Below are 16,937 nucleotides of genomic sequence, written 5' to 3'. Positions count from 1 at the left end.
AAGAACTCCAATGTACGTTAAATTCATTAGATATTACATATAATTTGGTAGTAAATGTAAAGTGTTTCCTTTTTGTTCTCTGTGCTGAGTATGTGTATTTTGGGAATGTTTGCAACTGCTTTTAATCACTTGATTAGATTAAATTACGATTCTCAGTACTGGCAGGAAATGACTGAGGTGCCCTTGAGCAAGGCACCTAACCTCAAATCGCTCCCCAGGAGCTGCAGTGAATGGCGGCCCACTGGTGTGTGTGTGTGTGTGTGTGTGTGTGTGTGTGTGTGTGTGTGTGTGTGTGTGTGTGTGTGTGTGTGTGTGTGTTCACTACTCACTGCTCCTAATGTGTGTGCACTAACTTAGATGGGTTAGATCCAGAGGACAAATTCCAAGTAAGGATTACCATACTTGGCCTTCACTTCATGTCACCTCACTTCGAAATTAAATTGTGCTGTCTGCTATATATGGACTACTAAACAGACATTTTAAACTTGAAAATACTGAAAAGTTGTGCAAATATTGTAAGTGTGAGTACTGGGACAGACCCCTTGACTTTAAATAGATATAAGTTACATATAAGAACTACAATACATAACACGCGTTATCTAAATTTTTTTTTTTAATCTTTAATGTTAAGAAAGCAGCTAGGTCTTAAATCATGTGCTTTTAATGAGGGCTCTTTTCTCTTTTTGCCTTTGCACTTACAAGAACGTTGCACATTATAAATCAGGTTTCTTGTTTTGTTGACCTACATTTGCGTTAGCGCACGCGTGTGTGTTTGACTGCAAGTATGTATGTCAGTTTTGAGTATGTGAGCTCGTGTGTCTCGTGGCCCCTCCCCAGTAACAGGAGTCTGCTCTGTGTGGAAAACAGCCTCACTCGAACACGGAAGTGACGCCGCTCTAGAAATCCCCCCTTACTTCCGATCATCTTCAGCTCTGCTGAGACTCATCTAAGTGAACGGATCGGCTCTCTGTCCCAATATCTCTCTTCAGCCTGCGTCGAGTGGTGACCCGACACGGTCCGGCAGGTGAGTAACGTCAGTGTGTTGGGTACGACGGGGGGCTTTAAACGATCAGAGCAGCGGCTTTATCGAGCGAACAAAAATGGCCTTGTTTACATACGAATCCCCGAGCTGGAGTGTCCGCTAGCGGATGATTGTGAATAAGACTTTAAAACGATATTAAACGATCTGTGCATTCGCTTAAACAAGTTTAATTTGACTATATGCACTTCACACTGCGGGATATGTGTATTGAAACTGTAAATTTTAAGAAGGAGAAAGCGGGAGAAAGGACTGCGCATCGCTCGCGCTGCTATATGTGCAGTGATGATCTAACGTTAGAGTAGCGACAGCTGGTGCGGCCCGATTCATATGGAGTAAACAAAGCAGAAACCGTACTGTCCGTACCGTGAGTTTGCAGTATTTGGTCACCCCCACCCGACACCTGCGCACTTAAACCATGATCCCTAACCCAGCTGAGTGTGATATTTTGCGTGCCACCCAGCGCCGCGCGCTATTTATAGTCCCGGGTGGAATGTGAGGGATATACGGTGCCCGCGCGTGTGGGACCGGGCCAGGTCGTCCCATGACTGGTTCCAACCAATCCGGTACCGGACCGGACAGCTGCAGTCGCTCACCAACCCCGTGCTCACGTTGAGTCGAATGTGCAGTGATTGTTTATTCAGTTGGAATCGGTGACTCTCATCACATCAGCAGGCGCGCGCGCACACACGCTGAGCCCTGATCTCTGTGATCATCAGACGCTCGGGCACGCGGCCTGCCCTGCTCCTGATGTCCGGTTGAACCGTGTCAGTACACCGTGTAATCCGTTAAAACGAAGCACTAAGCCGCTCTGCATGTGAGTTTATGATTGTCTTACGCTCAAAGAGATTCTTGGTGACCGTTAATACGGAGACAAACATATACAAGTACAACCTTCAGATAGTTTCCAAGGTGTGTTGATTGTAAATAATGGAACAGCTCCTTGACCAGTGGTTCAAGCTTAGCGAGTTTCATTGAAATTAAGTACACTTGCAAGGCCACTTATTTAAACACAATTTAAATTCTACCTTGGAAGTACCTACCGATCCAAGTTTGGACACTAACTACTCATTATTATTATAGAGTGCAAAAAAACATCCCATTCACTGCGAGCTTTTAAATCGATAGCAGGCTACGTACTTTTGTTGAAGCTGTTAGGTGTGCATTATTTCAACTTATTTTTTTAAATAATTGTTAAACCTTGGAATTCCTGCTGAAGAACTACATTACCCATGATTCTGCAGAGAAATATCCAGCAATCAGAGATTCACGACAAGCACCAAAAGAACAAAATATGTATATCATTTAATTATACATAAATATAAAAATCCTGATTTGTTTAATTTGATTGTCATTTGCAATGCTTCATGGGTTTGCAGTTCTTTACCTCATTAAAGCGTATCTCACATTTGTCTTTTTGTTCAATTTATTGCTTCAAAAAAAGTTTAAAAAATGTTATTCACCTTGTAACTTGTTGGTTTGGTTCATGGCTTATAACTCTGAAGACTTTAGATATCCCTATTGAAAAAAATACTTCTCGTTCCAAGGCTGTTGAATGGGCGGCTCAGTGGAATACTTGATTCTGATTAGTCGATTACTGGATTAAATATCAATTAAGCTGTTCTTATAAATATTTAACAAATAAACAAGCTTTTATAAATAACTTTAATCAATATCTAATGTCCATGTATTTATTACGCAGTTGTATAGTAATAATATTAGTATATTATTATCCGTTATTATCGCACCGATAATGTACAGTCAGATGGTCATTAACGCAAAACAAATTCCAAAAATAAAAGGATTTGGAGCAGAGATTGAGTTCAGTGTTCTTGGATGCATTCTTCTCACTTGTTGAAATAATTTAAACTCAAATCAATATTTCATGTCATGCCCATACATTTATTTATGTAGCTGTGTATTAAATGGGGAAAGGTACAGTCAACCGGTCATTTTCACAAAATAAATACCTTTAGGAAAATGGCGGACTGTCTGAATAAAAAATAAAAAAGTAAAAAATAAAAATGATAGGTTTGTATAGAAATTCATAGAATCATTGACCATTTAAGCATAAGCTTTTAGACACTAAGTTTGTGAGAAATTTTAAATAAATGATAGTTACTAAATAATGTGTTTTTTGTTCTCTCTTTCAGTATTTTTTTCTCTGTCTGAGCTCATCCCTCTCTCCAGTTCCTCATGAGTGACGGGGAGTGTGATTTCTTTTGCTTTTTTCGGTGCTGCTAAAAGCCACAGGCCCCCCTGGGATTGGTGGTGCAGTCTGGGGCAGAGAGGAGCAGCTCAGTAGCTGCTGATTAGTGGAGAGCGGCTGTCAGTCAGGGAAAGGTCAGGCCCAGAGGGCTATGTCTGTGGATATGAGTAGCCAAGCTTCAGACAGTAACGAGGAATTCGAAGATGATGAAGACATCGTAGAGGGCGACATCCCGGATTATTATGAAGACCTAGATGACGACGTTGCGGTAGAAGAACCATTTGACCCGGAAAAGTACCTGTTCAATTGCTTGACATACAGAGATAGTCAGAAGGTACTAACTGAGGAAGTCAACAATGTAGCCAGTGCCCTGAAGGTGAGTGACAATGTTTAGTAGGATTAGTGTTGTGACTGACAATATTTAGCTGTATATTTCTATCTTCCCAAACTATAAATAAAGACTCTCCCTTATCTCCCCTTTAGGTGTCACCAGCTGTGGCCAAACTGGTCCTTGTACATTTTCACTGGCAAGTGTCTCAAATACTCGAAAGGTAATTAAGTACAGCAAAGCATGCACACTTGGGTAGTTGGCATGAAAAGTTAAATAGTGATAGTGGTGTGATATTCTATACTTCATCTAAAAATCTAAAAATTCTTAATTTTTTTCAAAAAAAATTTTTTTATCTCAAAATGATTTAAAACATTTTTTTCTAATCCTTGTATAATTACTCATCCTTTTTTTAAGACATCTGAGAGACTACACTACCATTCAAAAGATTGGGGGCTTTAAGAATTTTTTTTTTAAGAAGAAGAAGAAATTTAACACTTTATTTTACAGTGTCCTTGTTAAATATGTTACATATACAGTACTTACCATAATAATAACAGTAAATTATGGATAATTACATGCAACTAACCCTAAACCTAATCATACCCTAACCCTATAGTAAATCCATGTTGTTAATTAATATTACTCCGTACTTAAATATATATAATTTATGTATGTAAATAATGTAACAATCACACCTTAAAATAGTGTAATGCTGTTTTTTTTTTAAAGGATCCTGTAAAAATGTATCAGCATAATTAAAATGATTTCTGAATAATCATGTGACACTGAAGACTGGAGTAATGATGCTGAAAATTCAGCTTTACCATCACAGGAATAAATTGCCATTTAAAATATTAAAAGAGAAAACAATTATTTCAAACTGTAATCTTTTACTATATTACTGGTTTTACGGTATTTTTGATTAAATTAATTCCGCCTTGGTGAGCATATGGGACTTAAAAGCATAAAAAGAATCTTACCATCCCCAAACTCTTGAATGGTATTGTATATGGAATGTCACCGCATGACTAGGTGAACATGAAAAAGACTTTGTGAAAATGCAGCTAAATACTGCTAAAATAATCACTACATTCAAATAATTTTTATCCTAAAATCTTGGCGTTGAAAATAAAGTCTGTCTCAATATTTTTCTTGTGTTTAAAGGTATAAGTCCAACTCTTCGCAGTTGCTCTGTGAAGCCCACACCCAGCCCACAAGCACCTGCAGATCTCTCACTGTGAGTTCCCATAATGTGTCTTTACTCATGACAACTGCCATTTCAAGCTCTTTTTTAAATTGTTAACATTAGTTTTTTGGGGTTTCTTTCAAAACCCCCTTAAACTTGAGTTCCAATGTGTTGAGGCAATTAAAATGTGTAACTTGAAACCTGTTCTTTGTCAAATTGCATAATTAATTGAGCATGTCATAAAGCCGGGCTATTCAATTGGTGGCCCGCGGGCCAGGTCCGGCCTGCCAATCATCTCCATCCGGCCCGAGGGGCACCCCAACCTCCCTCCTTCTCTTTTCCTGGCGGTGCGGCTAAATTTGGTTAGATATGCGCAACTTAAAATTTGGTTAGACACAGTGCATATAGCCGTACAGCTGCAAATTTGGTAAATTTGGTTAGACACAGTGCGTATAGCCTGCAGCTGTACGGCTATACGCACTGTGTGTGTACCATGAGCGCTCCGACTGACCTGAGAAACGTTTTCAGTCCGAATATTTCAGCAGTTATTATGTGTGTCCCGTATTTCTGCCGACTGAACCAGCGATACCAATCATTCGTGAATTAATCATTCTTTGGTTCGATTATTTCCTTTCTATGAATTGGCCAAACTTGCTTGCATAACGGTCTGAAACGATTCGGATTCGTTCGGACCGTTCTGTCACTGAATCATCTGAAGCGGTTTCTCGTCAGTAACGACGAATAGAGAACAAATAGTGCTGTTTTCAGCTGTTTCACTAGTTTACTTTGAACTACGCAGCACGGCCCAGTGGATAACGGTCCCGGACACTATTATTAAACGGGATTGAGACATCCAGTGAGAAGTGTTTCAACCTGACAACTTCTTTCTGATACAAACCACAAATCACTCAATGATTTTAACTAGTTTTAAATCGGATGAAACAGCCTCAACATTCCCAACTGGACTGATGAGGTAAATAGCAGAAACATTGTGCCATGAACGAAGTTAGAAGGCTATCCCCTAATCACCACCCTTACAAACATTTACCGTGAATGTACTGTAGTAATTTACCATGGTTTGGGCAGAAATGTGGAATATTGAATATTATAGTCATGAGGTGATCCCACATTCAGGTGATTTACATCCATCTGTCAAAATGCTCACTAGTCTTCCTTGACCAGCCACAGCACTTTACATTCTGCATGGTAGTCTCATGTGCTTTGAAATAATTCTAGAGGGCTAGAGGAATATATAATTAATTGTGTGTATAGTTTTTACCTGTTCAGGCATTTTTTATACAGTGGGAGTGAGTGAGTAGCCATGCATGGTTTTACCTATGGTTACGAAGTCTCACTGTCAGAATATTTTAATTTAAGCCTTTAATATTTAATAATGGTCCTGTCATAAAGTTTTTTTTTTTTTAAGTGAAAATGACCAGCTGACTGTACTTTATCCCGCTTCTTACACGTCTTGCCAAATCATAAATGGACATGAAATATATTGATTATACGTTTTTCAATCATTGTGGTATCTTAGAAGTACTTCCTTCTCTTGACATGTCTGTGTTTTCAGGCTGGGACCTCACTGCATTGTGGGGTGTGTCTGCAGCTGGTCCGGAGAGACTCTCTCCTCTGTCTACCCTGTCAGCACTCCTTCTGCAAGGCATGCTGGGAGCAGCATTGCACTGTACTTGTCAAAGACGGTGTGGGCGTAGGTGGGTATACACGTGCACATTGGGCACAGTGTGCCGTATGTATTGCTGATTAGAGCGATCTGGTTATCTGATCTCTTCTATGGATTTTGTCTGTCTATAGAGATCTCGTGCATGGCGCAGGAATGCTCTCTTCGCATACCAGAGGATTTTGTTCTTCCTCTGCTGCCCAGCGAGGAGCTGAAAGATAAATACAGACGCTACCTCTTCAGGGACTACGTGGAGGTGTGTGTCAGTCTAGGGATGCACAGAATGTGTCTGTACCATATCTGTTATCTGCCAATTTTAGAGATTATTAGTCTATTATATCTAGATTACTTTGCTTACATTAAACAGTTTGTTTTAAAACCTTATACAGGGTTTCCACGGGGCATTAAAAGTCCTTAAATGGATTTTGTGAAAATTAAGGCCTTAAATGGGATTAAAAAGCATTAAATTTGATTCCTACAGGCATTAAAAAAAAAATTATAGTTTTGAAGAGAATTTTATATCAATTTATTTGAATATAGCCTTCATAATTAATAATCTTTATTTGCTGTCGCAAAATATGTACGTTAGTGTGATAAACACGTGGAACCAATTTGGTAATTGCTTCCGGCCGGAGCAAAAGGTGACTCGGGCATTTTGTACAGCGGTGGATGGGTTGGAACCTTGGAAAAATGGGAAAGTGCAAATTCCAGCCAAAGTGACTGGAAAACGAAACTTTTAAGACATGGTTGCAGTCCGTTAGGGGTAAAAATGAAGGATTTTGGCGTTTGTAAAAAAAAAAAGCATTTAAGTTAGTGACAATGGAAATAAGCGCCGTAAAATCCCATGCAGTGTGACGGCCACAAATCGGCGTAAAGAATCGATTTAAGTAGTAGGCCTACATCGTGTTTAATGAATGTTTTATACATTGTGTTACATTTGTCGTCTAATGTCCATAACCGCCGTATAACGTTAGCCCTTTGGAAAAAGGAGAACGCGGCACGCCTAGCATTTTCTACGCGTTTTTAGGCGCTATATGTGAGCGCAGCCTTAGTGTACAACGCGACAAATACTCACATCAAATGTTGACGCAAAGGAACGGGACACTGCAGTTCAGTGAGTTCACAAAAGTTCATCATTTGCATGTGCTTTAAAGCCTTGCCGGTTAAACATGTCATTCACTGCTGATGCGCTGTTCTAACATGCGCTTTACTGAGCGCGAACACCCGACGCGCACATGCACTAAAAGCCTGTCTGTCTAAAGTGCCTGGTTACTGGACTAAGTTATCTTTCGAGTCTTATTTCGCTAATACTCTCAAATACACACAAGGTTTACACAAGGAAAGTTGGTTATGTCTAAACTGAGAGCAAACTGAGAATATTGAGAGAAATCTGCTTGTCAAATGCGTGTATATTAGATGCGTCGTGTACAGGTCTTAAAGAGACAGTAGCCCTAATATTAAACATGCAGCCGCTTGTCTTTAAAGGGATAGTTCACCCAAAAATAAAAATTCTGTCATTATTTATTCACTGTAATGTTGTTCCAAACCTGTATTAAGTTATTTCTTGTGCTGAACACAAAAGAAGATATTTTGAAGAATGGGGGTAACCAGACAGTTGCTGGTCCCCATTGACTTCCATCGGGAAAAATATACTATGGAAATCACTGGGGTACATCAACTGTTTGGTTACCCACATTCTTCCAAATAACTTCAACAGAAGAAAGAAACTTATTCAGGTTTAAAACAACTTGAGAGAGTAAATGATGACATATTTAATGTTATTAAAACAACAAAACACAGAGGAAATCACTCACTGCTCTTGACTGATAACTTTAATAGTAGCTTTAATAAGAATCAATGTATAATTTATACAGTGAAGAATATATTTGGCTTTGACTTTGACTGAACATTTGCTCTCACTTTGCGGAAAAAATATTGGGATATATATGGTATATCGATATTCAGCCAAAATATATCGGGATATGACTTTCGGTCCATATCGGCCAGCCCTACGCGCCACTGATAGCAGCGGCAATGAGCACTTTGGTTACTTGATTTAAAAAACAACACATTTCAGATTGCCTCTTATTTAACAAACGAGCGAAATGAATGCTCTGCTAGTTAACTGGAGAGGTTTTATTTATTTGTATTGTTACATTCTTGCCACGAGATGTTTAAAAAATGGTGGGGACACAATCGACCTTGGCAAAAGTGGTGGGGACATGTCCTACCTGCAAATTACGCCTATGTGTTCCAGGAAATATATATATATACATATATATACCGTATTTTCCGGACTATAAGTCGCTCCGAAGTATAAGTCGCATCAGCCCAAAAATGTGTCATGACGAGGAAAAAAACGTATATAAGTCGCACTGGACTATAAGTCGCATTTATTTAGAAATTTATTTAACAAAATCCAAGACCAAGAAAAAGTTGGTCTATTACAAACAGAAGGCAGAAGGCATTTAAGTTATTCAGCTACACACAATACCACAAAGAACAACAGGCTGAATATGTGTCCGGTATGTTGCTAACGTAACGCATCAACAGTTAGCTACACAATAGCATAAAAAACATACCTGAGAGGCTGAATAGGATCAAATAAAATAAAAAAAACATAAGACAGCGAGTCCAACAGTTATCGGTAAAGCAATTTCACCAAGCTCCCGCGATCTTATTCCACATCACTGAAGAGAGATTTTTTCAGCGGTAAAACTAGCTGTAGTCTAGAGCGCATAGAGCGCTCTCTCGTGGCTGTAGACAGTAATGTCACCCCCAATTTCGGCAAATGATGCATTCACGTCATACCACAAATACATCAAAAACTCGCAAATAATAATCTGGGGCCGTCAGCGATCCTGTGACGCGTAAATCTTGGTAATTTTGATATATAAGTCGCACCTGACTATAAGTCGCAGGACCAGCCAAGGTATGAAAAAAAGTGCGACTTATTGTCCGGAAAATACGGTATATATATATATATATATATATATATATATATAAAATCTGTGGTTAGTCATGGGTCGTGTATGGCATTAAAAAGTTTAAAAATGGCATTAAAAAGGCATTCAATTTAATTTGAAGATACCTGCAGAAACCCTGTTATATTATATATTATATTATAGAATTATTATACACTACCAGTCAATACGTTCTTTTTTTTTTTTAAAGAAATTAATACTTTTATTCAGCAAGAATAAATTAAATTGATCAAAGACTGAAAGTAAAACATTTACATTGTTCCATTTCAAATAAATGCTGCTCTTTTGAACTTTTCATCAAAGAATCACGGTTTCCATAGACATATAATAAATGTATCTTGAGCACCAAATACGCATATTAGAATGATTTCTGAAGGATCACGTGACTGAAGAATGGCGTAATGATGCTGGAAACAACATGTTTACTTCATTTTTGATCAAATATATTTAGCCTTGGTGAGCATAAGAGACTTTGTTCAAAAACGTTAAAAAATATTACTCAATCTTTTGAATGGTAGTGTGTATTCAATTATAATGTAAAAACATTTAATTTAGTTTTATTTATTTATTTTATTTTTATATTGGCCATTTATAGGGCTTATTAGCCATAACATGAAAATTATTTTCACAGAATTTTGATGACATCTCTCCAGTTTTATCACATTCTAGGAAGGCACTGATCACTCTTAACCTGCTCATGTTTGTTTGTGTCTGCAGAGTCATTTCCAGCTGCAGCTGTGTCCTGGTGCCGACTGTCCGATAGTTATACAGGTCCAGGAACCTCGAGCTCGTAGAGTCCAATGCAGCCGCTGCCAAGAAGTCTTCTGGTATTACACACCATTACACACACACTCCTCAATTCCTAGCATAATACATGTGATGTGAAAGAGTGCACGTGATTGCATATGTGTTTGGATTGACTGTCCGTCTGGCTTCAGTTTTAAGTGCAGACAGATGTATCACGCCCCCACAGACTGTGCTATCATCCGCAAATGGCTGACGAAATGTGCAGATGACTCTGAGACGGCCAACTACATCAGTGCACACACTAAAGACGTAAAAAAGCACACACAGATACATTTAGGATTGTCAAATGAAGTATATACTGTCGATATATTATTAATATCATTTTATCCTAATGTTTGGATTTTTTTTCCACAGTGTCCTAAGTGCAATATCTGCATTGAGAAGAATGGAGGCTGCAACCACATGGTGAATAGTATATTCATTCTTTTCCGTTGCCTGCACACTTTGTAGTGCACTTAATAAAACACCCAGCATGTCAGAGTACTACTTTATTAGTTTGTCAGCTTCATTAGATTTTTGTTGTTTTTGAAAGAGGTCTCTTATGCTCACCAAGGCTGCATTTATTTGATAAAATACAGTCAAAACAGTAATATTGTGAAACATTATTACATTTAAATAGTGATGAAACTGTCACTAACCACAATAAAATTCCTGATTGTTAGTATTACTGTTATATATTTTTATTATCATTTAAAACTGTATTTGATTACCATGATTTAAAAATAAAAATAAAAAGTAAATACTGTCCAGCATTAAAGTCAGCATGAAATAGAATTGTAATAGTCTCTTTTTCCCCAACTCTGATTTATATCCCATTGAAACAGCTTCTCGAACAAGAAAAAAAAATGTAGGGCGGTACTTGATTTTTGCCATCAGAAATTGATTGGATCATTGGATGGTTGTGGTTTGCTATTGCTGTGATGTCATGTGAGTGACAGGTGGTCCCATCCTCGCACCAGTAAACACTTTATCAGAGAAGAGATGTTGTTACAAGAGGGAGGGGAAGTTATTTTGATTAAAGATTACGAGGCCAGATTCATTTAAAAAAAATAATGATGTGCATGGATAAATTATATATAATAAATACTGCAATATTACATGAAAAATAAGTATTGTCCATTTAATTTTCCTGGTGCAGCATAGGTTTTGTTTTGTGTGAAAACATAGCGGAAGGCAGTGAGAAGTTTTACAGCCTTAATACGACACAAGTGCTGAAATTTATGACACTGATTCTGATTGACTCTGATTATGATTCTCTGAAGGGAAACAATTGTCTTCAGAAATGTTTTGATGGCATTTACTCTCTCATCTTACCTCCATTTACAGCAGTTACCAGGGAAAAATCTCAATTTATGCTGTTGCCACCTACTGGCAGCGAGTGTATTTACAATTTTATTCAGCCTGTCTGCACTTTTTGTTTAGACCAATGCGAAAATCTGACATAATGTATATGCAGTTTTGTAAATTTGAACTTCTTGATGAAAAATAAGCTAATGAGCATTCCAAAAATCTCAATTCGAATGAGGTATTTTTATTAAGGGAGCAGATAAAATGCCTATAATCATGTAATCAATATAACCTATATAAAATAATTTATTTCTTAAAATTGGTTTAAATATGGTTAAAATGTGTAGTTTATTCACCAGTCTTCAGTGTCACAATATCCTCCAAATCATTCTGATTTGATGCCCAAGAAACATTTCTAAGTATTATCAGTGTTGAAAACAGTTGTGCTGCTCAATATTTTTGTAGAAACCGCAATCCACTTTTTGGGCTTCTTTGATGAATAGAAAGTTCAAGAAATACATTTTATATCATTTTTTAGTAACAATGTAAAAGTCTTTGCCATCGCTTATTTAATTGAATGCATCCTTTCTGAACAAAAGTATTTTATTTTTTTTAAATCGTACTGACACCAAACTTTTGAACAGCAGTGTATGTTTAGACTGAGAATGGTGATACAATGGGTATGTTTTTACCTAACATATATTTTTCTCTCTTTCTCTTTACAGCAATGCTCAAAGTGTAAGCATGGTATGTTGTTTTTTCCCAGTGATTTTTAGTTACTTGAAATCCCTTTTGAGTAGGAAAGTGGTCTAGATTGAAATTGCATTGTTTTGGCTGTTTAGATTTCTGCTGGATGTGTCTGGGGGATTGGAAGACTCATGGGAGTGAGTACTATGAGTGCAGTCGCTACAAAGAGAACCCAGACATAGTGAATCAGAGCCAGCAGGCCCAGGCCAGAGAGGCGCTCAAGAAATACCTGTTCTACTTTGAGAGGGTAAGACAAAAATGATAAATCAAAATAAATTTCTTTGGGGGGGAGAAAGATAGACCAAAGGCCACACTCATATAGTGTAGACAGGCATGCTAAACATTATCTTTGTTCCAAAACCTACCGAGCTCTTCAGTAGTGATCCTGACACAAAAGGTTGTTCCAAAAATTAGGCAGCAACATTATAGTTTACTTGTTACAGAAAGGTATCAATAACATTTTCTAATTCTAAATCTAATTTAAAATGGACTCGTTTACCCAATGTGTGTGCTATCTGTTTTGTTATTCTAAGAGTAGCATGCTGTTAGCTTAGCAACATGTTGCTGTTGAAAGAAATTACGAGTCGAGTCTATATCTGTGGTGCACATATACAGGTCCTTCTCAAAAAATTAGCATATTGTGATAAAGTTCATTATTTTCCATAATGTAATGATAAAAATTAAACTTTCATATATTTTAGATTCATTTCACACCAACTGAAATATTTCAGGTCTGATGATTACTGATGATTTTGGCATACAGCTCATGAAAACCCAAAATTCCTATCTCAAAAAATTAGCATATTTCATCCGACCAATAAAATAAGTGTTTTTAATAAATAAAACAAATTTCAACCTTCAAATAATTATGTTCAGTTATGCACTCAATACTTGGTCGGGAATCCTTTTGCAGAAATGACTGCTTCAATGCGGCGTGGCACTGAGGCAATCAGCCTGTGGCACTGCTGAGGTGTTATGGAGGCCCAGGATGCTTTGATAGCGCCCTTAAGCTCATCCAGAGTGTTGGGTCTTGCGTCTCTCAACTTTCTCTTCACAATATCCCACAGATTCTCTTTGGGGTTCAGGTCAGGAGAGTTGGCAGGCCAATTGAGCACAGTAATACCATGGTCAGTAAACCATTTACCAGTGGTTTTGGCACTGTGAGCAGGTGCCAGGTCGTGCTGAAAAAATAAATCTTCATCTCCATAAAGCTTTTCAGCAGATGGAAGCATGAAGTGCTCCAAAATCTCCTGATAGCTAGCTGCATTGACCCTGCCTTTGATAAAACACAGTGGACCAACACCAGCAGCTGACATGGCACCCCAGACCATCACTGACTGTGGGTACTTGACACTGGACTTCAGGCATTTTGGCATTTCCTTCTCCCCAGTCTTCCTCCAGACTCTGGCACCTTGATTTCCGAATGACATGCAAAATTTGCTTTCATCCGAAAAAAGTACTTTGGACCACTGAGCAACAGTCCAGTGCTGCTTCTCTGTAAGCCAGGTCAGGCTCTTCTGCCGCTGTTTCTGGTTCAAAAGTGGCTTGACCTGGGGAATGCGGCACCTGTAGCCCATTTCCTGCACACGCCTGTGCACGGTGGCTCTGGATGTTTCTACTCCAGACTCAGTCCACTGCTTCCGCAGGTCCCCCAATGTTTGGAATCGGTCCTTCTCCACAATCTTCCTCAGGGTCCGGTCACCTCTTCTCGTGGTGCAGTGTTTTTTGCCACACTTTTTCCTTCCCACAGACTTCCCACTGAGGTGCCTTGATACAGCCTCTGGGAACAGCCTATTGGTTCAGAAATTTCTTTCTGTCTTACCCTCTTGCTTGAGGGTGTCAATGATGGCCTTCTGGACAGCAGTCAGGTCGGCAGTCTTACCCATGATTGCGGTTTTGAGTAATGAAACAGGCTGGGTGTTTTTAAAAGCCTCAGGAATCTTTTGCAGGTGTTTAGAGTTAACTATTTGATTCAGATGATAAGGTAATAGCTTGTTTAGAGACCCTTTTCATGATATGCTAATTTTTTGAGATAGGAATTTTGGGTTTTCATGAGCTGTATGCCAAAATCATCAGTATTAAAACAATAAAAGACCTGAAATATTTCAGTTGGTGTGCAATGATATATATGAAAGTTTAATTTTTATCATTACATTATGGAAAATAATGAACTTTATCACAATATGCTAATTTTTTTAGAAGGACCTGTAGTTGCTGCCTATACAGTTTTCTGTTTCAAAAAGAAAGCTGCCTGTGAGGGAAACGAGAGCTCACTAGATTTTGGAACTGAGCTATTATATCATTGTATTTATATTAGAGATGTCAAATCGATTAATCTCATCTAACAAAAGTTATTTTTTGTTTCAAATAATATATGTGTGTGTGTTGTCTATACACTGAACAAAATTATAAACTCAATACTTTTGTTTTTGCCGCCATTTTTCATGAGCTGAACTCAAAGATCTAAGACTTTCTATGTACACAAAAGGCCTATTTCTCTCAAATATTGTTCACAAAACTGTCTAAATCTGTGTTAGTGAGCACTTCTCCTTTACCGAGATAATCCATCCACCTCACAGGTGTGGGATATCAAGATGCTGATTAGACAGCATGATTATTGCACAAGTGTGCCTTAAGCTGACCAACCCCAAGTAATAGCGATTAAATGATTTGACCGCAATAATTAGATTGCAGAATGCAATTTTTCATCTTAACTGTACTGACAGTTAATTACTTTAAATATTTATATGCTAGCATTAATCCTTACATTGTCTGTGGGTGCTCAGTGGGAGAACCACAATAAGAGCATGCAGCTGGAGGCACAGACATACCAGCGGATCCAGGAGAAGATTCAGGAGCGAGTCATGAATAATCTGGGTACCTGGATCGACTGGCAGTACCTGCAGAATGCTGCCAAGCTACTGGCTAAGGTACTGGCTGAATCCAGCTGTATTCCACACCAGGGCTGTATCTAGTGCCATTTAAAAAAAATAACAACATAAAATAAAGCTTCAGGTTTGCTGTGCTTGTTTTTAAGGCTGCACAATTTGGCCTAGCATTTTGTGATTTTTATATATCTACAGTATATAACTATAAAATATTATTATTATTATTATTACTAAATAAAAATATTAAACAAAGTAATAGATCTTATTATTTTTATATTTCACTATTTAATATAAATTGAGTTATAAATTGAATTTATAACAAGTTTGGTTGGCACATGTTGCTTTCCCAAATGCATGTTATAAGTGACCTAAACTTACTGTGAACTGAACTGAAAACACAGATCATGAGCTGCTCACATATAAAAGAACAGTGCCGCTCTTCACTCTAAAACACTCTGCGCATATATTAACAAGCGTCCAGGTTTCCACACACTCACACTGTCTTTGTTTTCTCTTAGTGTCGGTATACACTGCAGTACACCTATCCTTATGCCTACTACATGGAGTCTGGACCCCTCAAAAAACTGGTAAGCAACTGCGTTAAATGTGTGAATCTCTCATTGAACATCAAAGATCTCTTTAAGATCTGGCCTTGGTAATGGGATATCTCATTTTTATTTCCTGTAGTTTGAGTATCAGCAGGCTCAGCTGGAGGCGGAGATCGAGAACCTGTCATGGAAAGTGGAGAGAGCAGACAGTTATGAGAGAGGAGAGCCGAGTGCTAATGATAGAGGGGTGAGAGATGGAACAAAGACTGAAGGAAGTTGTGAACAGGAACTAAAAAATAAAAGCACAAGTTCATCTCTTCTTCTTATTTTCCTCTATCTCTCTGCAGGATCTGGAGAATCAGATGCACATTGCTGAGCAGAAGAGACGGACGCTGCTGAAGGATTTCCACGACACCTGAACATCCGTCCAGAGAGTTCACCTCAAGTTCGCTCTTCTCTCAACTGTCTTGCCCCCTTCTCTCCAAAGATACCCCTCCACTTTTTTTGTCAAAACTACACTGCATCTCAAAATATTTTGTCCGTTTCTGTTTTTCTCATTTATAGCATCTCTTTTCAAAGCTGTATTTTTACCCTTTTTGTTTATTTTTTTCCTCAATCCGTGCCCCTGTTTTGTTTTGTTTGCTTGGTAATCTTTACTTGACTGCAGGGTTTGAGAATAGCACGATTGTATCCTAGCATTCACATTCACAAACATTGCATTCTCACATCCCCATGTCAGCTGACATTACACACACGTCACATGCGCACCCACACACACTCAAAACACTCCACCGAAACGGTTTAACTCTTCTTTTCCTCCTCCATTGCTCCTGCCATAACTTCTGCCATCTGTTCTTCTCTCTCTTGCTTTCTCTGGTTTTTTTTTCTTTGAAAATGGCTGTTGATAGTTAGATCATTTAAAAAAATCTGAAAATGTAAAAAAAGATGAAAAACAAATGATGCTGTAATTTTCAACGGTTGTACATTAATACAGAAATAGAGTTACTGAGAGAAAGTTTTTAAACCAGACAGTGACTCTTGTGTTTTCTTGTGTACACACACTTTTAAAAAAGTATTTGCGCAACACTACAGTTTTGGAAAGAACAAAAAAATTCTACCAAGGGTACATTTACGTATTTGATTACAAAACAGTAAAAAGTGTAATATTGTCGTAGTATTAAAATTTAAAATAGCGTTTCTATTTTAATATATTTTAAAATCATTTATTTT

The 16,937-nt window shown here is 38.0% G+C and overlaps 1 protein-coding gene across 1 annotated transcript; it reads left to right on the top strand.

Annotated features, from left to right (window-relative positions):
• The first annotated feature begins 835 nt into the window (after positions 1–835).
• Positions 836–16,736, top strand: arih2 (ariadne homolog 2 (Drosophila)). Its single transcript, XM_077223144.1, has 15 exons — positions 836–1,024; positions 3,193–3,624; positions 3,732–3,799; positions 4,744–4,816; positions 6,339–6,480; positions 6,581–6,702; positions 10,148–10,257; positions 10,369–10,486; positions 10,592–10,642; positions 12,250–12,271; positions 12,367–12,518; positions 15,058–15,201; positions 15,678–15,746; positions 15,847–15,954; positions 16,055–16,736. The coding sequence occupies exons 2-15, from the start codon at positions 3,400–3,402 to the stop codon at positions 16,124–16,126; spliced, it is 1,476 nt and encodes a 491-aa protein (XP_077079259.1). The 5' UTR covers positions 836–1,024; positions 3,193–3,399; the 3' UTR covers positions 16,127–16,736.
• The last annotated feature ends 201 nt before the right edge of the window (positions 16,737–16,937 follow it).

The sequence above is a fragment of the Siphateles boraxobius genome, unplaced genomic scaffold (assembly GCF_051911475.1).
Source record: "Siphateles boraxobius isolate OS27281-9 unplaced genomic scaffold, OSU_SipBor_1 9, whole genome shotgun sequence".
NCBI lineage: Eukaryota > Metazoa > Chordata > Actinopteri > Cypriniformes > Leuciscidae > Siphateles > Siphateles boraxobius.
Note: the sequence above shows the minus strand (reverse complement) of the source record. Positions and strands in the feature narration are given on the sequence as shown.

Coding starts and splice junctions, on each gene's coding strand:
- arih2 (XM_077223144.1), top strand. CDS start 3,400: ATGTCTGTGGATATGAGTAGCCAAGCTTCAGACAGTAACGAGGAATTC. Junction 10,487..10,591: donor TCAGTGCACACACTAAAGAC/GTAAAAAAGCAC, acceptor TTTTTTCCACAG/TGTCCTAAGTGCAATATCTG. Junction 15,955..16,054: donor CGAGTGCTAATGATAGAGGG/GTGAGAGATGGA, acceptor ATCTCTCTGCAG/GATCTGGAGAATCAGATGCA.